A 25,397-nucleotide genomic window follows, 5' to 3' on the forward strand; every position below is an offset into this window, starting at 1 on the left:
TGCTGACCTAAGAGGAATTATGCATTACAAAACATTATTTAATACTTTGAAGAATCTAACTCATGAACTTAGTCAAAGACATGAAGAATTCAATTCCTTGGTATGCTATATAGAATTCTAAAGATGAAGAAGATTATCAATAAATGACATCTGAAGATGAGAAATAAGACTTTTTTTTTTTAATAACAGACCAATATTTTAGACTTTATTTTATATATATAGACATAGAAACATTTTATAAATAATTGCATTTGAGGTATTGTTGCGAAGAATAGAAATGGGAAGACGTCGTATGGAATGGAATATGCTGATTAAAGATAAAGACGATGATGTTTGATGTCTGAAGTTTGCAATATTATCTGCATGAATAATGAAGCAAGAAGAACTTATCACATATGGAGCTTTCAGATGAAGAAGGAACATTGAGAATTCCAGTTGCTGCAAGTTTGAAGATTGAAGAAGAAGAAGAAGGAAGTAGAATTTTTTTTCTGACATGGCAGGCGTACAAAAGGAAGAAGGGAACTGGTTGATTCAGGCTGCTGCAAGGATGATGTTCAGTAAAGATGAAGAAAATGTTGTTTGAATTTGAAGTATAATAATCTAAGAATGAAGAAATAAGTAATTATAACTCTTGGAGCATGTAGACGAAGAAGAAAATGGATGACATAGTTGGAGTACGAAGCAAAGAATGGAATTGATTGAATAACATTGCTACAGAAGGAATATGTTGATTATGACGAAGATGTTGCTGCGGAAAATTATAGAGGATATGAAGCTAATGAAGAAACAGATTGAACTAAGGACACACTGCAAGAGATATAGGTGGATATTGAATCTCCAATAGAAGTATGAAGAATTTTGAATTAAATGGGATAATGAAGAATAGTGATTTGAAGGTCATAACATTGGGCTCTAAGACATAATTACCTAAGATTAATGATATAAGTAAAAAACACTGTTTCAATCCAAGGAATAAGAATGTATAGAAGTATATATATATACATGTGTATATATGTATGTATATATATATATATATATATATATATATATATATATATATAGAGAGAGAGGTACCTAACTTTTATAAAATTCTAAAGAACCTTTATGACGTTTTAATTCATTTTTAATTTATAATAGCATTTGTTCAATGTAATTCATGTGTATATATAATACCTAAGGGTTTATTTATAATTTTCGTATTCTAATACCTATACCTATGTCAATATTTTTGAAGAGTGAGCTTTTAAAGTGGAAGTTATTAATGAAGAATAAGAAATTGGAATTTTGTTAGCGATAGAATATCACTGTGTGGAAAATAAGGTAAGAAAAACTTATAAAACTTGGATTATGTTGACGAAGACAGACGATTCCAACTAAGTAATAAAGTTAAAACAAAGACTTCGACTGACATATTTTCGTACGAAGACAAAGAAGAAAGAAGGACGCATTTAGTTACTGCAGAAGAAAGATTGTGATTAGGATAGAAAAAAAAAATCCAACAAAATATGAACTGTAAGTTAAATGATAACATTGAAATATATTAAAGTAAAAAACCCTCGTAGCCATAGTATAAAACAAGCTATATTATTAAGATTGAAAATGCAGCATGGGACAAAGGAATAAAATAAGAAAATACGTAGCTTCCACTATGCCTACAACAGGGATAAGATCTAAGAGGCAGAAGATTGAAACTGAATGTAAACGGAAATATCTGTACCCGCCACTCTTGATCGCATGACCCCGACAATCGCTGCTGCCGGCAACCCACCCTGCTTGTCTTTTTTTTTTTTTTAAATTTTATTTTATTAGCCAACTGCTCTTCCACACAGAGGGAAGTCCCACACATCCGAAGTGGTTGTGGGCCCTACAAATGGTCCAAAAGGGATGAAGTTAAGGGGGTCTTTACAGGTTACTGCTCATGTGACTATAGCGCAGCTGCTTGGACTAGCAACGCACCGATTGTGTGTGTGTGTGTGTGGGGGGGGGGGGGGGGCAGGCGTGAAGGCAATAGTATTATGAGCCAATGTTGTGCTTTGGCGAGTGAGGAACCAGCCGTATGTTGTTTGCTTGTACTGATACAGTAGTGTAAACACTATTTTGTTTTTTTTTGTTTTTAAGAAATTTTAAATTTCATTATGTTTTTGCTTGTCATTAGCAACAGAAAGCGATAAGATTATGTACATTTTTTCAAATTACATAAACGAAAAGTCATGTGATAACGATGAATTGTATCGCAGTTTCTCTCGTATAATCTTTATCTGATACTGTTATCGACATCAACAATGTTTTCGGCCGAATTGTTAGTTTAGACTTAAGGGCAAGTATTCAACACATGGTAAAAATGTCAGAGTATAGAAAGCTATGTTATACCAACTAATTTAATATTGTCGGGATGGGGGCTAAAGAAATCATCAATATCTCTGAACAGCTGTGGTTGGATATAACTAGCGACTCGTGATTCTCTGCGTCTGTTGTACTGCTGGTTCGCTTCTGACTTGCACTTACTGCGACATTCAAAGTATACTTTTAAATGTACATCACTGAGTTTACTCATTCGTAAAATAAACTCACAACACCAATCTTGTGATATAAACACAACTATCAATAACTTGCTGGATCCCATAGCAAACACACCTAGTAATTCTTTGTTTACACTATTAACAGGAACTCAGAAAACAGAAGTTTCAACGAAAAACCCCGTCCTTTATTTGAAGAGTATTCTTGTTGAAGAGAGTGCAACGATCTGTTAGATCTAACACTACACAGCTTGCCAGTCCTTGATTCACAACTGCAAGTGCGAGTTCGTCAAGTGCTGGAGCAGTGAGTGCTCTATCATCGGTCGCAGCTTGGAGTCATGGCGAGATCCTCATGGTTTAAGAAAGCTGTTGTGATAGTTCTACAGAATAAGTCTTTATATTAGTTATCATCACTGTCAAAAATAAAATAACCAACACATTGATATATGAATCGATATATTAGATAAAGTTAATGAAGATGACCATCTGCAGCGAAGTACCTAATGTTTAATAACGTTCTCTGAAATTCATTTTAGTATTTTACTTATATCATACAATAAGGAAAGTATATAAAACATGAATTTTTCTCATTTGCACTCTGTACACGAGACAGGGGGCATATAAGTAAGAGTTTCAATCAAAAGATCTGCAGCAATTAATTATTTTTTTAAAATGCTTATTTTGTATACTAAAAAAGCCGACAGTCAGCATAAAACCTCAATGGAAGTAAAATTAAAATTTTTGTAAACATCTCGAAAGTAATTTTTTTCTTTTATTTTTGGTCTGTTAACAAAATGAAATGTGTCATGAAATAAAGTTACAAATATTATATATTCAGTAGAAATATTAAAAATATGGGTTAACTGGATGATTACTAAATCAAAACAATTCTGTTTGGATAACAATTTTTACCCAATGAGTGAAGAATGGAAATAGTTCCATCTGCAAAATACCAGAGTCCTTCAGAAAGCTCGGATGTTGTTTCCAGCTTGCTATCTCGGCGTACCAAGTGCTGTAAATACTAAATGGCGCTGAAGAGGCGGCAGATAACGGCGAGTACTAGCGAGTGGCGACAGTCGCCAGCATGAGGCCGCAGCTGATGGTGTTGGCTGCACTGTGCTGTGGGTCTACCCTCGGCATCACACAACCTCTGGATGGCGAATGGCGCCTGAACAACCCCGGCAGGGCCATACACCTGCCCGCCAGGGTGCCGGGGGGCGTGTATTCCGACCTGCAGAGTGGTGGGCTGCTCAACGACACTCTTTACAGGTGAGCACCCTGTGCCAGAACACCGTGTCTCCTACTACTCACGTAGGTATACACACATGTGTGTGTGTGCTTGTCTAAGCTCGTTCTAAAAGTCAGGGTTCAAGAGCGTTTAAATCGATATGAAAAATGGTAGGCTGCTAAATTTTTACTGAACATTCTGTCTCCAACTACTCACTCAGGTATACAATTGTATGTCTAGGTTCACTCTAAAAGTCAGTTTGCAGGATCAATTTAACCGACATACAGAGTGGTAGGCTGCTCAAAGTCATCCTGTACAGATAGCACCCTGTGCCTTAATATCCTTTCTCCCACTACTTACTCAGGTACACACTAGCGTGTGTCTAAGAACTCTCTAAATGCTAAGATGCAGCAGCGTTTAAAGCGATCTGCAGAGTGGTGTGTCGCTGAACGAAACCTTGTACAGGTGAGAAACCCATGCCAGAATATCCTGTCCCCACTACTCACTTAGATATACACGTGTGTGTGTGTGTGTATAGGCAGGGTGTGTAAACCAACCTGCTGATTGGTGCGTCGCTCAACGCCACTCTGTAAAAGTTAAGCACCGTGTTGCAGAACATACTGTCTCCCACTACAATACCGGGTATTCTATATCGCGGGCGCGTGCGCGCGTGTGTAGGCTCATTCTAAAGTTTAGGGGTCCGGTGGGCGTGAATTCCGACCTGCAGAGTGGTGGGTCGCTCAACGACCACCTGCACTTGTGATCACCCTGTGCCAGAACATCCTGTCTCACACAACTCACTAATGTATATATGTGTATGTTCACCCATAAAGGAAAACAGGCTTGAATCAATCTTGCCATGGTGGTAAGCTTGAATAAAACTCGATTCAAGGTCACTATTTAAACATGACAGGATTGTATACCAACCTTCACATTGGTGGGCTGCTCAACGACACAATGTTAAATTTGAGCATATTGTGCCAGAAATATTTTCCCCAGCTACTCAGCATGTTCTATACATCAGGGTCACAGAAGGCGTGTAATCAGACAGTCAGAACAGAGGGTAGCTAAATTACATGTAATTATGAGCTAGGTTGTGCCAAGGTTAGTAGAGAGAGGTTACCTCGATCGCTTGCGCATCGTTCTGCGCATCGCGTCACTTGCAGCCCCGGCTCGGCTTGCCAGCCCGTCCGCTCCTATCAGTTACTTAGTTTTCAAGCACATCTTCTCGTAATAACGTGTCAATCTACAGCGTAATACAGGGAGAATTATTATGAGGAGTTTAATTTATTGAGAGTGCGTATGTTATAAAATGTTAGTGTTGGTTATATCATAAGTGCACAGGTGCTTCGTTAATTATAACTTGCAGGCAAAATGTTAAGAACACGAATTTAAAGTGATTTTTTTTTGTTTGGCTAAACGCTGTTAAAAAGTTGTATTTAAGCATTACAATGCCAGGTACGCGGTGTACAGTGGCTGTGTGTACAAATAGTTTGGTAAAAACAAAATCTTTACCTGAAACAAATCATATAAAATATCATCGATTCCCACGTGATGATCATCTGTTGAAAGTGTGGGTTCAGAAATGCCGACGTAATAGCGAGTGGAATAAAAAAAAACAACTTACATTATTTTCAGAGCACTTTACAGATGATGATTACGAGCGTGATTTGAAAGCTGAGTTGTTAAATACATGCGCTAAAAGACGTCTTAAACCAAATTCTGTACCTTCATGTAGAAACAATGGAAAGTCGTGTGCGCCGAGAAGACAGAGTTAAATGCAGGGAAAACAAAAAAAAAAATGTTATGTAAACTAATCGTAGATTCAAATGAAAATGTAAGTGAGGAAGAAACATGTTCTTGTAGTCAGTTAATGCATTAAACAAAGTCTTGTTCTAACAATGACTCGGTTGAAATGCTTAGGAAGGAAATCCAAATTCTTAAAGAAAAATTGTGTCTTGCCGAAAGAAAGTCAGTTTTAAATTTGGAAGTCATGAAAAAACTCAAAAAATAAAACGTAAATCTTAAAAAACAAACAAAAAACCATTCTTCGTTAGAGTTCCGCATGCAAAATATTCTTTCAAGTGTATTTTTCAAAAAATCACTTTCGTTGAAAAAAAGAGTAAACTGGACCAATGAGGAAATAGCTCTCGCTTTCACTTTGCGTTATTTCAGTAAACGATGTTATTTATTTTTAAAACAGAAACTTAACTTCCCATTGCCTGGACTTTCAACTCTTCAACGATGGGCATCTTCATTTGACATGAGCAAAGGTATCCTAGTAAACATGTTTGAATTTTTGAATGTATCACGTACTTTGTTGCTAGACTTCGAACGCATTGTTGTTCTTTGACGAAGCAAAAGTGAAGAAAAAGCTCGAGTGTGATGCAAAAGAGGATGAAACGATTACACGAAATCTGCTCTATTCATGTTAGAAATTTATTTTAAAATCTAACTTCAGTTTATTTATATTGCAAACATTCCCAAAACGTAGCTATGGCTACTTTTATTAAACACTAAGAAATTGATATGCAATTATTTTAAATATCATAATCTTGCTGAGAAATAAATACAAATAAACCATTTTGTTTACTAGTTACATGTTAATTATACTAATTTTTAAAAATTCATGATTCATCATTGATAATTTGAAAATTTTTACTGTCACTGAAAAAATATGTTTAAATAATAATTCATCCTTGTTTTCAGTCACAGAAAACTAAACTCTGATAAATTTTATTTAAATAAATCTCTCTTTCTTACTTTTGAAATGTAAAAATACTGTGTAATATTTAGTTTTTGTGGTTGTACAGTTTGTTTGTATATATGTATATATTTGTATAAATTGACTTTATCTATATCCCGGAGTCCTTACCTCCATATGGGATCTACAGAACAAAAATTGAATGAATAAATAAATAAATAAAAGCATGTCATTTGAAAAGCATATCAAAGCGATTATAATTAACAGTAATCTACAAAGCATAAATGAAATACTATAAGTATTGCGTATCAGACATGTGAAACGGGCCGAGCTGATAAGAGAAAGCCGTCAGTCAGTAGGTGTAGTATTACGGCTGGGAACGGCGGGGCTGCAGATGACGTCAGAGCGGAGTGTCGGGCTGTCTACATTGTTCTTATGGGATCGAGACAACCTCTCTTTACTAACCTTGAGGTTGTGCCACATTCACCTGGTTCAATGCTGAGTATTGTTGGGTGGCATATGAGACCTGGATCTATTTCACGACCATTATGTCACAGTAAATATAGTCACATTGTTGTGTTTGATGTATATTCAAGGTAAAGGAGAACTATTTGGTGGCATGCAAGAATTGGACCTACTACACTACCTCTATGTGTCACAGTAAAAATGGATACATTGTTGAGTTTGTTGCAGGTTTAACACTGAGGAGTATTGTTAGGTGTCATACTAGAACTAGACCTACACCCAAACCTCTATGGGCCATAGTAAAGTGGACACATTGTTGTGACTGTTCAACACTGAGGAGTATTTTTGGGTGTCATATAAGAACTGGACCTACTCCAAAACATGTATGTGCCTCAGCAAACATGGGCACATTGTTGTGACTGTTACAGGTTCAACACTGAGAAGTATTGTTGGGTGGCATATGATAACTGGACCTATTCCACGACCAATATGTTTCGCAGTAAACATGGTCACATTGTTGTGTTTGTTGTATATTTAAGGCTGAGGAGAACTATTTGTTTGCATGCGAGAGAGAACTGTATGTACCAGTAAAAATGGACACATTGTTGAGGTTGTTGCAAGTTATGCAAAATAATGTAGTAGGACAATGTAAAAAAAAGTCGTCGCAAAAACGAGAAACACGTTACGCAGCACAGCACATTCTAGAAACATTGCCTGATCCTACCACGTTAGCACATTTGTGATAAGGGTATTTTGGCAATTTTGAATGTAAGTTTTTCCCTGTTTTATGCATTTGTAATTATTTATTATGGCTGGAAAAGTTCATGCTATTTTGGTTAGAACAATTACGATGTTCCTAACGGCTCCAAATAATTTTTGAAATTAAATTTTTTAGGCGGGTTTGTTTCAAAGTCATCTGCATGTGCTGGGAATAACCTATTTTTTTTATTATTTTGCATGAACACCAGGGGACATATCAAACGTATCAGTGTGCCAAATAAATCTTTGATAGCAAAAATATTCTGGAATAATTTTTAGAGACCTTAATAGTTACACAAAGAAATAGTAGTAACTTAAAAAGTAGGTACATTATAATTTTGTGATTAAACAATTAATAACCCAATATTTTATCTACATTATGGAATTGGTATATTTAGCATTATGATATTATACTTAGCTGATATTTGAAAGCTCATGAGCTCAGTGAATCACTTTTTTTTAATATATATTTTTTCTTATATAACTCATTATTACATTTTAATTAAAGAAAATCATATATTACATGTTATTTGTTTAAGTAAGTTTAAAAATAATTACTTTAAATACACAGCTCAGTATGTGTATTGGTTACTTTACACTAGGTAGGCATATAACAATTTTTTACTGGCAAAAAAAAAATCTTATAAATATATTCAAAATGATTGCTTGGGTGTACATGAATATGTGAATATATATACCTACACTTAAAGAAGTGTTTATGTTTTTGTTTGCACTCTCAACCTTCAAAACAAAAGGAATGTCACTGTCTACTAAAGATTCCTAACCACCACCCCCATTATCCTTTCCCATCCCTTAAAGCAGAATTTTGTACTTCTTGGTGAAATGTTGTACAAGTAACTTTTAAATAAGAGGAATATTATTATTCGCTAAACCTAAATGTGGAAAAAAAATAATAAAAGTGTCAATAACCTTTATAGAAACAAATATAAATTAAATTACTGAGTATGAAGTAAAGAATTTACATAACTGCAATGTTTAATAATTTTAAATAATAATAATTATTTGTATATAATACCCCTTTAAAAGAATTTTGTAAATATTAAGTACTAACTTTCTAGAATAGGTGTTCTAAAAAAAATTAATAAAATTCAGAAAATGATATTTTTAAATTCCTCTCAATATATTTCATGATAGCTTAACAGCATTGCAAAATTTTAACTAGTACAAAAGTTCACTGTTTTGAACAGTTAATGCGGTTAAGTTAGCTACATTTCAAATGATTTATAATGTGGTAAAAGTTTTGTTAGCAACATTAAAATCACTTCATGATGTTTTCCGGGACATTAGTACTCAAAAATACCACTTTTGGATTTTTCATATAAATAAATATCTATAACAGTTGAACAACATCATTAAGTAAAATAAATTTTATAAAGTTTATCATGTTTCACAAAATTATTACTAACATCATCAAATTACAACAATTCAGGTTTAAAGTTAAGAATGTGTCATTGTTAAAAGTTGTATAATCTGTCTCATGTTAAAAGTTGTCATTTTTCATTATCGACATATTTTGGTAGATTACGAAAACTTGTTTCGTGTATCAATATACTGTTTTCATACAAACATATGAATTGTAAATTCATTAATCTACGACAAACATATTTCAACCTACGAGAGAAAATCTGTGCCGAGATCGCCCATTGAAATACAAAGGAATTTGAATTTTGCAGGCGTTCTTCAGGCTGAGCCGCTAGGATCACTGCAGTCGGGTGTCACCAGCATTTGCCATGTTAAAAGGCCTGAGTTTCCTATATTGTCCTACTAAAATATTTGATTCAAAACTGAGAAGTATTGTTGGGTGGCATATGAGAACTGGACCTATTAACTCGACCACTGTGTGTTGTAGTAAAGTGGACACATTATTGTTTGTTGTATATTCACTGCTGAGGAGAACTATTGGGTACCATATGAGAACTGGACCTATTCCATGACCTCTATATGTCGTAGGAAACTTGGACTCATTGTTGTGTCTGTTACAGGTTCCACATTGAGGAGTATTGTTGTGTGGCATTTGTGAACTGGGCCTATTTCACGACCACTACATGTCAAAATAACATGGAATGATGTTATGTTTGTTGTATATTCAATGCTGAGAAAAACTATTAGGTGGCATACTGGTAATTGACCTACTAAACGACCTCTGTGTGTAACAGTATTCATGGACTCATTGTTGTCTTTGTTGCAGATTCAATGCTGAGGAGTATGGGTGGTATATAAGAACTGGACCTACTCTAAACCATCTGTGTGTTGCAGGAAACATGGACATATTGTTGTGTCTGTTATAGGTTCCACACTGGGAAGTATTGTTGGGTGGCATATAAGAACTGGACCTATTCCACGACCACGATGTCACAATAACATGGAATATTCTTCATGGAATTTTCTTGCATTGTATATTCAATGCTGAGGAGCAGTACCGGGTGGCATACGAGAACTTGACTTACTGCACGATCACCTCTTGTTTCGCAGTAAACACAATCACATGTTTTGTGTTTTTGTTGCAGGTTCATTTCCTAGGCGTAATGTTGCGGTGCATGAGAACTAGACCTATTCCACGACCTGTATGTGTCGCAGTAAACATCAACACATTGTTGTGTTTGTTACAGGTTCAACGATGAGGAGTACCGTTGGGTCGCATATGAGAACTGGACCTACACCACGACTTTCAACGTGTCGCAGAACATGCTACAGAAGAGGCATTTGGTGATCGTGTTTCACGGCGTGGACACTGTAGCAGACATCCTTCTCAACGACCAGATGTTGGGATCTACCGATAACATGTTTGTCAGGTACTGTTGCAACATCATCTCTCTTTAATAATTGTGGTGATATTTACTTATTGAATAATTTTTTTAAATTGAAAATTAGCAAAAAAATGGTGTATATTAAATAATATTCAGTTCAGAAGAACATATTTGGATATCTAATATTAACTTTTATGTTTCTGTCAAGGGACTTTTTTTTATAATTTACTAAATTAAATTAGGCAAATAATTTTTAAGTCTTTATTTTAACTGAAAAAATTTTAAATTTCAGAAACAAATATGTTAATAATGGTTTTTAGTGTGTGGTTTAATCATGATTAAAATTTTACATTGTCATAACTGTAGAAACTTTCAAGTTCTACAGTCAGTATCAGCTAGTAGCTAGAAGACGAGACGGCCAAATAGCATGCAGCTGAATTGGTCGTCTTTCTGCGCACTGTAACTTTTTTTTACCGATTTGGAGAGAATGGTGCCAGATCGTTTGGTACGTGGTGTCCAGGCAAAAGCTGTTCAGTGTACTCTCCTTACTCAGGATAAATTACATTTTTAAAGATGCAATGGAAAATGCATAGGGGGCTGAATGCCAGGTGAGTATGTAAAGGATATTACAAAGGCAGTGGAACAAGTAGTTATGATTGGGAAGGTAAATATAATGCATGGAAAACGCATAATGCAAACCAGGAAATGGTGGGATAAATCACAAACCAGACAGGACAGTAAAAATACAAAGCAATGAATTAAGTATTGTTGACATTGCAACAAGGAACATTCATTCCCCAGGTGATTTAGACATCATTTGTAATTTTTTCAAAAGCAGGACATTTTGTATGGACATGCATCCCAAAAGAGTAAAGAAAAATTGTCTAAAATTTAAAAAAAAAAAAAAGTAGAATCATATTTTCATTCTTCTTTTTTTTTTGAATGCGACCTTCTCCTTAACAATTACCCAATTTTTATATGGCTGACAAATAATTCCCTCTTATACGCCAATCTACATATTTAATTAACTATTTCCAGTTTTAAAGCTTAGAACCAAAGTAAAAAAATTTATTAACTGTCATACAGTGTGCACACATGTGCCTAAATATACTACCAAAAATGTCACTTTCAGCACTAACTAAAGTTTATTCCACAAAAGCTATAAATAAAGCTCATGCAGGAACAAAATTTTACCGTGGCTAAATAGCCTGCAGACCCATTTAAATCCACAACTGAAGTTACAAACTTATACAGATGTATAAAAAAAAATTTTTAAAAATATAATCCAGCATGTTTTCTTACTTTCAATAACTCGCGCAGCTACAAATGTTCGTTTACCAACCGACAAGTAAGCAAAATCAAATGTCTAAATACACAGTCAACTACACAACCGAGTTAGTTAACCATACCGTAAGGTAAATGTCCTTGCCAGAAAATTGATATTAAAAAGAAATTGTAACGTTTCCAAATTCCAAGTTCTTAACAAATAAAGATTCGTGCCATCAAAAATCCAAAATCTTAAGCAGTGGCACTAAATGCTAGATGGATCAGACTGACTTACAAAGTTATTGCAGAACAGATGGACATACCTCGTGCAAGGCTATACTCGACGGCGCACCACGCCGGCCGGAAGCAGCTCTCTAGCCAGGTCCCGTTCAACTCTCTGTAGCTCGCTGCTCTGTCCACACTTGCGGACTGCCACACGCGAACTTCACCCGAGTCGCACGCGACAGCTGACTCCTATGCCCTCCACCCAGCACCGTGTTTATGAACTAGTTTTGAAAATATTTGTCTGTTCTGCTGATTTTAATTATTTCAGCAGGCTCATCACCAACTTACATGCTTAATGAATAAACACAGAGGTATTTTGAACTTAATATGGATGGCAGGCAATCGTGGCAGTTGTGTGATGTGGTTAAAACTTGTGGGTTCTAGCGTGAAACATCGCCTTCGACATGCTTGGACACACAAGCCAAGCATGCACATACTTTGAACTTAAAACTATTACAATCGTATATAATCACGCTGACTCTTTAAGGTGGTCTAGGCTAAGCACAAATAGTACCAGGGTCTTATTGACAAACCTTGCAAAAGACTTTTATGGATGAGAAGCATTTCAGAAAAATATTTACAGTAAATTTAAATTTAAATTTAAATGAAAAGCCACTTTGCAGTCATGTGCCCCTCAGTCACATGTCAAATAATACCTTTTTGTTGATTTTAACTTAAGTTTGTAACATATAATAAAAACAAGGACATTAAGATGGATGAACTATTTAGCAACGCTCCTGCTTGGCTAGTAGAGTGGTGTGGTGGTGTGGTGGTTAATGGAGTGATGTGGTGTTGTATAGTGTCATGTGCTCGACTTGGCTTCAGGTACCAGTTCCCAGTGAAGAACTTGCTGAGAGCCTCTGGCAACGTGCTCAAGGTGGAGCTGGCCTCTCCCACCGTGTCGGCGGCAGCCAGGTACAGTCCACCTCACAGCAACTACTTGCTGGTTCTTATGGGGCCCGCCTCGTCAGGGGTGTATGTGTGTTAGTGAGGCGGGATGATAAGTGCGACGCTCGCTGGTGTTTCTAGCGCGGTGTCGCCTCTAAGCGCAAGGCTCTGAACTGCCGCGCAGTCTTCTCGTCGTCACAGGATAACTGTGGAATTTGAGCGGTGACCGTGACATTTTACAGCTGAGAAATGAAGATAAAGGTGTAATGCAAGTCCCTTAAGTGCTTTCAAGAATCTGTACGGATTGTTTTACGCCTTAAAATTACTCCGAAAACATGCATTTTAGCAATTTTAACTCTTCTAAAAATACATTTTAAAAATTTAATCCGAAAACAAAAGTACTTTTCTGCCCTCAGCAAACTCTTAAATGATTTTCGTAAGCAGACCCCACTCGGATGTCTCGAGTAGTTTTGAAATCGCGTTGTTTTTCCTGAAGCTCTGCGCACCGTGTGCGTGCCCGGGTAGGCGGAGCCCTTAAGGCTCTAGGCTGGACAGCTCTGTACTTGAGGCAGTGGCTACACCCACTCCCCGCACGAGGGGCTAGCCTCAGAAGTGAGCAGTGCGCGCGTGTTCGCAGGTACCGCGAGCAGGCGCGCCGTTACGTGGTGCCACCGCCCTGCGTCGATGAGGCGTACCATGGCGAGTGCCACGTCAACTTCCTGCGCAAGATGCAGGCCTCCTTCGCCTGGGACTGGGGCCCGGCCTTCCCCTCCGTCGGCGTCTGGAGGAGCGTCGAGCTGCTCTCGTACGACGGCGCCAACTTGCGTGATGTGACCGTGAGGTACAGGCCAGCTTCACCCTCCACCAGCGGTGTTCCACAGAGCAGGCTCACCCTGTGCCCATGTGCTCTGGAGAAGGTAGCCCTGTGCTCATATATCCTGGGAGCAGAACTAGCCCTTTGCTCTTATCCCTTGGTGCTGGCTCGCCCTGCGTTGTCAGCAGCAGGTGCAATTTTTCTGCCCGCCAGTGTACTCTATTCCACTCTAAAGAAACTCCAAATTTCCCTCAAGTCAAGTCTAGAATGGATTTCCGCAACAACAGCATTTATTAAACGAATGCATTAGACTGTTAATATGCCTAACTGAAATTTAGGGTAGTCTATGACCAAAACCACCTAACTATTACAAAATTTAAAAAAAAAAATTATGTGTGAAGTCCACGTGCGACAGAAGTGAAACTCTTTGCTTATTAGCTATGGATAGAGATAAATAATTGGGATATTTTTTTACTGAACAAAAACTAATAACTGAAAATATTAAGGGTGCGGGTATGGTCTGAAATAAAAAAAAAAAAAACCTTTTTCCCACAATTTGTACCCTCGCATCCATTTCTGGCACTTTTTGGAGCTTCTTTTAATGGTTTATTTCCATGTTACATTTGCTAATACCTCTTATCTGTTTATGCCTTTTTTTTATTATTTTATATAAAAATAAATTACACTTATAAAGCTAACCTTTTAAGTCTATACATCTTTTTTTACATTTTCAATCACACTATTCACATAAAAATAATCATACTTATAAATGTAATTGCACAAATCAATAACTCTTTTAAACAAGAATAAATAAATTGTAGATACTAAAAATAAAATAAAAGAAGTATGGTACACAGTGTAAATTATTAGCCATAACGAAAACTGAGGAATAGATAAATACAAGCAGCGTTACGAGAATTCCGTAGCATTACTACTGCGTGATTTCTACCTCTCCCCTGCCATCTCTCCTTCCGACCGTTACAACTAGCATGCTATGCTATGTACCTATTCCCCATCCCTTGCTGTTTCCCCATTTGACCGCTAGTGCAAGCATTGGCGTGGCGTCGTCGCTGATGCTCTCTTATCCTCTACTGGTTCCCCTACCAAGTACCTAACTATACCCCATGCGATCTGAATTTTTGTAATGCTCGAAAATTGTAGCCACCTAAGAAAAAAAATTTCACTTCATAAATTTTTTTTTACACATTTTTGTCTACAAAAAGTTTTTTTCTTTTGTAACAATTACTTTGTCTCTTTTAAATTTGCTGAGTAAAATCATTATGAACTGGTAGGATTGTAAGTTATTTATGTAGCTATTTTCTGTGATAAACCTATGGACGTAAGAAATAAGTCTGATAATCATTTTGGGAAACAATTCGCGAAAATAATTTAGTAATACAGTGTCTTTACATTAAATAGGAAAAACCACATTTGAACATATATTAGCAAGGGTTATCCGAAAATGTAATAAATTGTATTAGTAGGTGCTTTCGGAAAATGAAAACTGATGTTAGTAAGGCACATTGCAGTATAATATTGAGTTGGTCTAATAACTAGCATTTAATAGTAGGGAAAATATGTTTAATAATTTTGTACATAGTTGTTTTTGATTTACGTAAAGCATATAACTTAATATTTCCATCTAACTCTGTTGCTCTAATGCTGCATTAAAATAACACATCCACTCATGCTAAGTTTTTGCCTAAAATTTAAATTTCATTAATTAAAGCTTATTTGTTTTCAAAATACATTGACATATTAATGTAATAAATTTTGACTTTTATTATTAATGAGTTAATCAGGAACCAAGCTAAATGATTTTAGTGGTAAGTTATATGCAAATATCAAACTCATTTGACCTGTAACACTAAGAAAGTGAAACAAGAGTGTTCATACCTGATCTGAATTTTTTTACAGGTATACTGAAGTAAACAAAAACATATCCATGGATTTCGACTACTTGCTAGAAACTGGAACAGGCGAAGGTCAAATCGAAGGAAAGCTTGTGGCATCTTTAGTGTACAATGATACTACTGTGTTCACCTCAGAGAGAAATCATACCATTAAACTCAACAGTAACGAAACGGAACACCACGCCAGCCACCATTTATCATTCCAAGACGACATAGAGCTGTGGTATCCTAATGGTCTCGGCAAACAGAAGATGTACAACATGAGCTTCCAGTTCATCAGTAACAATGGAACTGAAAAGATCCAGATACATACCCGCTACGGCTTCGTGACGCACAAGCTGATAGAAGAGCCAGTGGATGAGAAGGACGTCACCAAGGGGACGACCTTCCACATCCGCACGAACGGGCTGGACTACTTCCACAAGGGAGTGAACTGGATCCCGGCCAACATCCTGCCGGAGCGAGCCTCCGACGAGAAGACCCTCCGGTCGCTTCTGCAGGCCGTGAGGGACGCCCACATGAACATAGTGCGGGTGTGGGGCGGCGGTCTGTACGAGTCGGACCTCTTCTACGATCTGGCAGACGAGTACGGCATCACGGTGTGGCAGGACTTCATGTTCGCGTGCTCCATGTACCCTGTGGGGGCGGAGTTCCTGGCCAGCGTGCGGGCAGAGGTCTCCCAGCAGGTCCGGCGCCTGCAGAGTCACCCCAGTGTCGCAGTGTGGGCGGGCAACAACGAGAACGAGGGCGCCCTCAGGGACAACTGGTACGGCACAGGCAGCGACTTCCAGCTCTACAAGAAGGACTACGTCACTCTCTACGTGGACACCATCATGAAGTCCGTCCAGGCCACCGACGGCACCAGGGACTTTGTCGTCTCCAGTCCTTCCAACGGCTGGAAGACCGTGAAGGAAGGCTACGTGGCGGAGAACCCCGGTGACGTGCTGTATGGGGACATTCACTACTACAACTACGACATCAATGGCTGGGACAGCACTCGGTACTCCGTGCCGAGATTCTCGTCGGAGTACGGCTTCCAGTCCTATCCGTCCCTGGGCTCCCTCCAGGAGGTGGCAGAGCCCTCCGACCTGGTGTTCTCCAGCAAGTTCGTCTCCCACAGGCAGCACCACCCCTCGGGCAACGACGAGATAGTGCAGCAGGTGCAGAGGAACATGCCCTTCACCCTGAACGAGTCCTCGGTCGAGAACTTTGCGTCCCTGATCTTCCTGAGTCAGATCAACCAGGCGATGTCCATAAAGACGGAGACAGAGCACTACCGCAGGTCGCAGTCGCTGCTGACCGCGGCGGGCCAGGGCCGCACCATGGGCGCCATGTACTGGCAGCTGAACGACGTGTGGCAGGCGCCCTCCTGGTCCTCCATCGAGTTCGACGGCCGCTGGAAGATGCTGCACTACTACGCCAAGAACTTCTTCGCACCGGTGCTGTTGTCACCCTATGTCACGTCCGATGGAAGTTTCGAGGTCGCCGCCATATCCGATATCGACTACAACGAAACTGTTCGCCTGAACTTCGACATCATGGTGATGACATATGACAGCTTTACTCCACTCTACACAGAACAAGCTGCTACTAGACTGGTACTCAATAAACCTGTCATCTCGATATCGAAGAACATGAATAACTTTCTATCTACAGCAGGGTGTGGATCCGAACCAACAGCCAAGTGTTTCATATACATCCGACCAGCAGCTTTTACTGACATCATAGAGGTGAATACAACCTTAACCAAATAACACGCGTTTTAGTATTTTCTACCAGTGTCAAAGGTAATGCTAATATTAAACTACCAGTACATAGTAATAATTACATCTATTATAATGGTGTGGTTAAATTTGAAAACGGTTTATCACCCAAGAAGAGGGAGAATCCTCGTAGCACTCTGCCATCTCTTGAATGATGATTACCGACATGACAGGATGAATGTAGGGAACTTGAACACCCCAAGACTACCAAACGATTATTGCCTAGTTATTGGTTACTGTTTCAGGCACGTAAATTAATTGTTCATACAATTGAAAAATTCAATAATATAGATATAATGTATGAATTCTATGCATTGGTCATTTATTAAATACGAAGGTTGTGTAGACGGATGCGCTCAATAATTGATGAGGCTGATGAGTGTAGGGGGAAGTATTCGTAAAATCGACCAAGTTGTTGCAGTGTTTCTGCTGTATTTATTTGTCAAAGCAAAGACTGTTATTAGGCTAAGTATTCAGGCTCCACTATGTACCGGAAGATGAGAGAAGATTGAGAGGCGTAGGGTTGAGTGAAAGGTTAGTTGAAGGATGAGTGGAGTTTTAAGAAAAGGTTAAGAAGGGATTCTAATTTTCTTATGTCGTGGCTTTTCCGTGAATAAATATTTAAATTCCAAAAACACTTTTTTGAACACTTAAGACGTTCCTCTATTTACCCTGAAAACAGCGTTTCAATTTACAATACCAGTGCATTGATATTGCCGCAGCTATTTATTGTTTTCCCATGTGGGTGTGTGTGTGTGTTTATGGGAACTTTAAACAATATAGAAATTCATTTATTAATCAAAGTAGTTAAAATTACGAGTGTATTGAAATTAAAATGAAATTTTTATGTTTCTGTTAGGTTCTTTATTACTATTCCCAAAGGAAATCACACACTCGTCTACACATCACAAAACCACCATCTTGGCCCGTCATACACCACCTTTTTCGTCCGCCCTTGCTGCCAACCGTTATACACTACAATCCCATCCTTCCTTATGAGCTTGAGATCAAATGATCTCCAAAATACATAGTACAGTTGTATATTACCCTACTATAAATACATATTACATGACAAGTTGCATTTATCAACAATCACAAATAATGTTACAAATCTAACCTTACTGGAGGTTTCACTAATCGTGTTGACCGTCTGTCTGGTCTAGGTCTGCTTTCCCCTTGCACTGAAGTGGGGGATACAAAGCCTTTGAAGGGTGGACTATGGCTATCTTCTCTAAGTAGTCCTGAGGAAGACAGCTCTTTCGGTATTCCTTCCTTAGGCACCACCTTTGTGGCAACCCTCCCCCTCACTTCGTCATCAATTCCTTCCCCACTACCACGCTTTGATGTTGCCCAGTTTCCTAACTTAGGCCCCCATGCCAGTGTGTCACTAACCACATTGTTTGACACTACTGGATGTCTACAATCTGGTAACTGTGATTTCCGGATTTGATCCACATGCACTATCCTATTTCTTTGGTTACTTCCCCATAACACCAAATATGTCAATGAACTTAAGACTTTTACAATTCTACTTGGAACCCATTTCCATACTTTATCTCCTATTGTTTTCACCAGGACCTTTTCCCCTACTTCATATAAAGGAACACCATCCTTTATTGGTTGCCTTCGTTCACACTTTTTGGTTTTATTTTTATCAGGTTTTAACATGCTCAGCTTGGTTCTGGGTTTTGTTTTAAAGATCACTTCCGCCGGGGTCTGTCCCGTTACTGTACAAGGAGTATTTCGGTAAACAAACAAGAACTCTTCTAACCTATGGTGGATGTTTACATGCTTATTTTTGAGTGTTCCATCAATGACCTGTTTCTTCAATGCCTGTTTTAATGTTTGAACCCCCCGTTCTGCTAGTCCATTCGATTTGGGATGATACGGTGGGCTTTTCAACACCTGTATGCCATTTCCTTTACAAAAGGATATGAAGTCTTCAGAGTTAAAGGGAGGCCCATTGTCAGAGACAATAGCACCTGGAATTCCAAAAATGGCAAAACATGAACGTAACCTTTCAATGACCTTCCCCGCTGATGTAGTACTCATGACCCAGGCACTCACCCACTTAGAAAAGTGATCACATAGAATGAGTATTTTTTCTCCTCCTTGGTCCAAGAAATCCAAATGAATTCGCTCCCATACTGAATAAGTTTGAGGCCAGGTCATTGTTGGAATCTCCTTGCGCATATTCTGTGTACATTGGCAGGCTTCACAAGTCTGCACTCTATTTTGAATGTCCTGGTCAACACCAGGCCACCAAACCATACCACGTGCTAACAGTTTCATTCTCACAATTCCTGGATGTTGATCATGTAGCATTTCAATGACTTTCTCTTGTAGCTGTTTTGGTATAATTATTCTATTTCCCCACATAAGGCATCCTTGTTGTAACGACAGTTCATGCCTCCTCATGAAGAATGGCTTCAAGTTTGGATCTGATAACCTATCTGTCCATCCATGTTTTGTGAGTTCTATTACCTTTGCTACTCCTACATCCTGACGTTGAGCTTCACAAACATCATCTGTATTGAGGGGTAAATCAGGAATGTTTGTGAAAGCAAAAATGCAGTTATCTATGCTCCCCGGCAGGGGCAACCTAGATAAGGCGTCTGCATTAGCCATTAATGATCCTTGTCTGTACTCAAGTTTATAATTATAAGCTGCTAAGATAACTGCCCATCTCTGAAGCCGTGCATGTGCTAAGGTAGGAATGGCCTGATCATGGCCCAACAGTCTCTTTAAAGGTTGATGATCTGTCACCAGTACAAACTGATGACCATAAATGTACTTGTGGAAACGTTTTACCGCAAACATTATGGCTAACGCTTCCCTGTCGATTTGTGAATAGTTTTGCTCTGCCTTTGAAAGTGTGCTCGATGCAAAAAGCACAGGTTTGTCATTCCCCTCTATCCTATGGCTTAACACAGCACCAACTCCATATGGGGATGCATCACATGCCACCACAATTTGAGCTGTTGGGTTAAAGTGCGTTAATACCTGATTGGATGTTAACATTTGCTTCGCTGCCTCAAAGGCTGTTTGGCACTCTGCATTCCAAATCCACTTGCTGCCACATTTAGTCAAGTCATACAGGGGTTTCATCTTACTGGACAGCATAGGTAAAAACTTATGGTAGAACTGCAGCAGACCCAGAAAGGATTTTAACTGTGTTACATTTAAAGGTCTGGCTGCTTGTGTAATGGCTTCAGTCTTTTCATCGGTAGGATGAACTCCATACTCATCTATCTTATGCCCTAAATATTCTACTGACTCACCATAGAAGCGGCATTTCGACAGGTTAACTCTAATATTATGATCATTTAACCGCTCTAGTACAGCAAATACTTTTTGCTTGCAATCATCTATTGATGTTCCCACAATCAAAACATCATCTATGTAACATACCACCCCAGGTAATCCTTGCAGCACTCTATCCATAACGGACTGAAATATGGCTGGAGCACTAGCTACGCCATAGGGTAAACTTGTCCACTGAAACAAGCCTAGGTGAGTATTCATTGTGAGGTAAGGCCTAGATTCCTCCCCCACTTCTAACTGCTGATACGCATTGCTCAAATCTAATACAGTGAAAATCTTACCCCCTGTTAACCCAGCAAAAATATCTTCCAATTTTGGTAGCGGGTAACAATCAACATTTAGGACTTTGTTTAAGGCCACCTTAAAATCTACACATACTCTTACACCCCCCTGTTTTTTTGGTACCACCACAATGGGACTAGCCCACTCACTATGTCTTACAGGAATAATTTTACCTACATTCTGCAAATCATGTAGTTGCTTTTCTACCTGCTCTTTAAGTGCGTAAGGCACATCATAAGCTTTGTGAAACACTGGTATTGCCTCCTCTTTGACATTCAGATGGGCCTTAAAATTACGTATGCATCCAGTAGTGTCTGCATTAAATACTCTAGGAAATCTTGTACTCATTTCACTTAGTCCCAGTGTCCCCACTTCAACACATGTGCTTGATACCTCATTGGGACCCTGACCACAACCAATCAATTTACCTACGTTACTTACTGCCTCCAAGTTATTTCTCCAATCAGGTAGAATAGCATCAAGCCATTCTCTTCCCAACAGAGGCAACATGTTTGCTCTCCCTCCTATTACCACGAGGGGCAGTTGATGCTCTCTCCCAGACTGCCCTCTTACATTTACACTGATTTGCCCCAACACTTTGACCTGGTTACCAGTGACTGACTTTAATTCTAAGGCACAATGTTTAAGTACTACCCGTGGAAAATGGTCCTTGTAAGCAGAAACTGGTATGACAGATACACAAGCTCCACTATCTATCTCCATTTTTATCTTTTGACCTTCTACGGAAACCACTGCAGTCAAGGGTTTATTTACACTATTGATATATACTGTTGTGTTCACGGAAGAGTTAACTTGATTAAGATGCAATGCATTAAGTTCCAGAAGCTCGTCACTAGACTCTGCCCCCAGTTCTTTCACCATACGAGAGCGACATACTCGAGCTGCGTGACCTTTCTTCCCACACGAGTAACAGGTCCACTGCCTTGCTGGACATGTCTCATGAGCATGCCTCCGTCCACATCGGAAGCAAGATGATGCTGCTCCGCTTGCCGCTGCTCCACTAGGGTGTTTGGATGTAGACCTGTATGTGGACTTGTAGTCATTATTTCTCTGCTGCCCGCCTCGCGAGTATGTTTCCTGGACTGTACCTTGTTGCTTATCTGTTACTTTGTTGACAGTTTCTGTTACGTCCATTGGCGAAGTTGGCAATGTTGGCTGGAACAACTTTGTCTGCTGTGTGGCCTGTTCCATGCTGCTGGCGATAAGGCAAGCCTTGTCAAAGTCTAGGTTAGGTTCACAGATCAGACTACGTTGTATGATTTCGGACCGCAAGCCACATACCAAACGATCCCGTAATGCTTCTTGTAGAAATTTACCAAAGTTACATGATTTTGCCAGGTTTTTTAGTTCTATTATGTATTCAGATACCGATACATTGCTTTGCTGATCACATTTATGAAATCTGAACCTTTCGACTATGATGTTCTTGGCAGGCGAAAAATGTGTAGAAAGCACCTCCAACAATTCTTCAAATTTCTTTGATGTAGGATTGTCTGGTATCAGTATGCTTTTGAGGGTAGCGTACGTTTTGGCCCCCATAAGGGTAATAAATAGTGGCACCTTGGCATCTTCTTTGATTTCATTCACTACAAAAAACTGTTTTAGCCTTTCCACGTACGAATCAAAGTCCTCTGTCTGCGCATTATATTCCCCAATATGTCCCAGCAACCCCATGTTTACATTTTCAGGTGCGGTACGTGAAAGTGAACAAAATGTGGCCCGCCTTACTCACAATACACCCCACTGTTGTTGTAATGCACTCCCATAAATTACCGCACATCGCCGATCCCATCCTCGTCGCCAATTGTTAGGTTCTTTATTACTATTCCCAAAGGAAATCACACACTCGTCTACACATCACAAAACCACCATCTTGGCCCGTCATACACCACCTTTTTCGTCCGCCCTTGCTGCCAACCGTTATACACTACAGTTTCTACTAAAGAAGTTCCGCTGTTTACCCTATAAAAAGCATTTTTTTTTTAAATTACTACTGGTTTCTGAGAAATTACCGTTTGTAGTTTGCATTTGATAGCCTATGCAGTTAAGCGGCAGCCGCCATGTTGCGTTTTAATCGCGTTGCCTATCCTCTGGTTTTCCAAGCACAAAAACTTGTATATTTTTTTTATTTGGATAGTGCAACACAATGTAACATAAATAATAACTTCAAATTATGTGAGTCCCTACTATGCATCCAAACCCAAATGTCAACCCTTGAAAGTGATTTTTTAGCAGCACGGAGAAGCGAAGCGCCGACTTGTTACGTGCGATAGCATATAACCTGTCGTATAAAAGGAATTATTACGTTTGACACAAACAAAGACAATTTATTTTATACGTAAGGTTACGTTCTATCGCACGTAATATATTGGCGCTTCGCACCACCATACTGCTAAAATAAAAATAAAAAACCGTCAAGGGTTGACGCTAATGTATTTTTTTAGAAGTTATTATTTACGTCACATCACGTTACAATATCCATATCAAATTATACACTTTTTATGTATGCAAAACCTAGGATCGAGAATGAAATTAAACATGGCAGCGGCCGCTTCACTGCATAGACTATCAAATGTGAACTACAAATGGCAATTTCTTAGCAATCAGTAAATACTAAGAAACCCTGTTTACAGGGTAAATAGAGGAACGTCTTTAAGTGTTCGAAAAATATATTTTCTGAATTTTATTATTTTATTTACGGAAAAGCAGCGACGCCGGAAGTGTTTGAGAGGATTAGGGGTGGATGATTGGATGCAGAGGAAACGCTGAAGGAGACTCGCCAGCAGGTTGAACAGAAGTTGACGGAGGTCAGCGAAGGTGGTCGTCGGTGTCGCAGGAGGTGCCCGACAACTTCCTGTTCCTGGGACGCGTGCCGGGCGCCCGGAGGTCGGGCCTGGCGGTGAGCGAGGTCGCGGGCCCCAACAGGACGGCCAGCGGCGAGGACCGCTTCTCGCTGCTGCTGACGTGCGACGCGCCGGCGCTGTGGGTGTGGCTGGAGGCGGCCCGCCACCTGCCCCCGGGCCGCTTTTCCGACAACGGCTTCCAGCTGGTGGTGCGTCGAAGGCGCCTCACCTACACCACCGCCCCTGGAGCGGTGACGACGGAGCAGCTGCGAGCCGCCCTGTCGGTCACCTCGCTCGGCGACCAGCTGGCTGCTTCATCTGGCCATTCCCATTCACTGCCGGCAGACGTGTATACTGTGTAGCTGAAACATCTACAAAAATAAAAATAAATAAGCAGCATTTTGAGTTACCGTTTTTATTATACCACTGTGGAATTTTGATTAAAAAAGGAACCAATATTTAGAGTCCATACGGGTACAGAGTACTCCCGAGCAATTGCGTGTACTAGCTAATGGAAACTTAATTTGATTTAAAGTATTTTACATCGCACAATTTTGTGCAAATGAAGTGGAAGTGCTTAATGTACCTTCACTTTACATCCAAAAAAAGGTTCTCAGCTGTCCTGGGGCAGGCTCGCTATGAAGCTGTCTCGAGTCAAGTGTGGGGTGCAGGGATGGACATGAATCCTCTTCCTGTGAAACTCGGCCATGCTCATGGACACAGTGACCCTTGTTCGTGACCGAGTTGCCCTTGCTTCAAGTACTGCGAGCTACATTACCGCACAGGCGGCTAGTACCAGCATTCAGTGAGCTACGACTCTGGCACAGCTTTGTAGACTAGTCTGCACGTCGTTGAGATAAATGATCACACAATATTCAAATGTGATGCATGGTAATGGGAAATGTTTCAGTCCCAACAGGCTGTAGATAAGCTTATATGTCTTGTATTCCATATACACGAGTACACCTACCTGATCGCTGGCTGGGGCTGAGTGACAAGTCATGACCATGGTCACTGTTTTGCTAGCTTGTCCTACAGCAGGAGTCCAGTAATGATGCACTGATAATTTAAGCATAGCTGCATCACATTTTATTCACTTGTAAATCACACAATGAGTGATAAATTAACCATCTTCTCCATATAAAACACACAAAAAATAATTAATTTACAAGGTTTTGGGCTAGTCTTAGCCAGTCAATAAAAAAAATGTAAAAACAGAATGCAGATTGCACTGACATGCACAGAAAAACTGTGAATTGCACCTCATAACTAAATTTTAAGTAAAGTATGCATTTATCATTCTACAAAATATTAACCGCTAATAAACACACACAAAAAGAAATTTTTGTTGAGAGTTAACTTGTAGCAAAATTTTTAAGGTCTACTGAATATAAATATTCAAAAAACATTTCATCATCTCTGCCACTTAAAATAGGTAAACAACTTAAAACTGCAATGATTGATCAGTTATTAAGAAAAATAACATCCTCTTCCTTTGCTACCTCTTAGGCATAACAACCAAATAAAAGACAATAAAGGAAAATTAAACGTGCGTATG

The 25,397-nt window shown here is 39.2% G+C and overlaps 1 protein-coding gene across 5 annotated transcripts; it reads left to right on the forward strand.

The window, feature by feature from the left end:
- Window positions 1–373: 373 nt before the first annotated feature.
- LOC134531954 (beta-mannosidase-like) lies at window positions 374–24,238 on the forward strand. 5 transcript variants are annotated; one of them, XM_063368049.1, is made up of 8 exons: window positions 1,065–1,320; window positions 2,665–2,820; window positions 3,505–3,785; window positions 10,303–10,485; window positions 12,817–12,906; window positions 13,517–13,720; window positions 15,611–17,336; window positions 23,833–24,238. In XM_063368049.1, exons 3-8 carry the CDS (start codon window positions 3,601–3,603, stop codon window positions 24,199–24,201), a joined length of 2,757 nt encoding a protein of 918 aa, XP_063224119.1. In that variant the 5' UTR covers window positions 1,065–1,320; window positions 2,665–2,820; window positions 3,505–3,600; the 3' UTR covers window positions 24,202–24,238. The 5 variants fall into 5 exon arrangements, with proteins under 5 accessions (XP_063224120.1, XP_063224117.1, XP_063224119.1 ...); XM_063368046.1 differs by lacking the exon at window positions 1,065–1,320 and adding an exon at window positions 1,327–1,512; XM_063368050.1 differs by lacking the exons at window positions 1,065–1,320; window positions 2,665–2,820 and adding an exon at window positions 374–822.
- The last annotated feature ends 1,159 nt before the right edge of the window (window positions 24,239–25,397 follow it).

The sequence above is a fragment of the Bacillus rossius genome, chromosome 5 (genome assembly GCF_032445375.1).
Source record: "Bacillus rossius redtenbacheri isolate Brsri chromosome 5, Brsri_v3, whole genome shotgun sequence".
In the NCBI taxonomy this organism is placed as follows: Eukaryota; Metazoa; Arthropoda; class Insecta; order Phasmatodea; family Bacillidae; genus Bacillus; species Bacillus rossius.

Coding starts and splice junctions, on each gene's coding strand:
- LOC134531954 (XM_063368050.1), top strand. CDS start 3,601: ATGAGGCCGCAGCTGATGGTGTTGGCTGCACTGTGCTGTGGGTCTACC. Junction 3,786..10,302: donor CTCAACGACACTCTTTACAG/GTGAGCACCCTG, acceptor TGTTTGTTACAG/GTTCAACGATGAGGAGTACC. Junction 12,907..13,516: donor ACCGTGTCGGCGGCAGCCAG/GTACAGTCCACC, acceptor GCGTGTTCGCAG/GTACCGCGAGCAGGCGCGCC.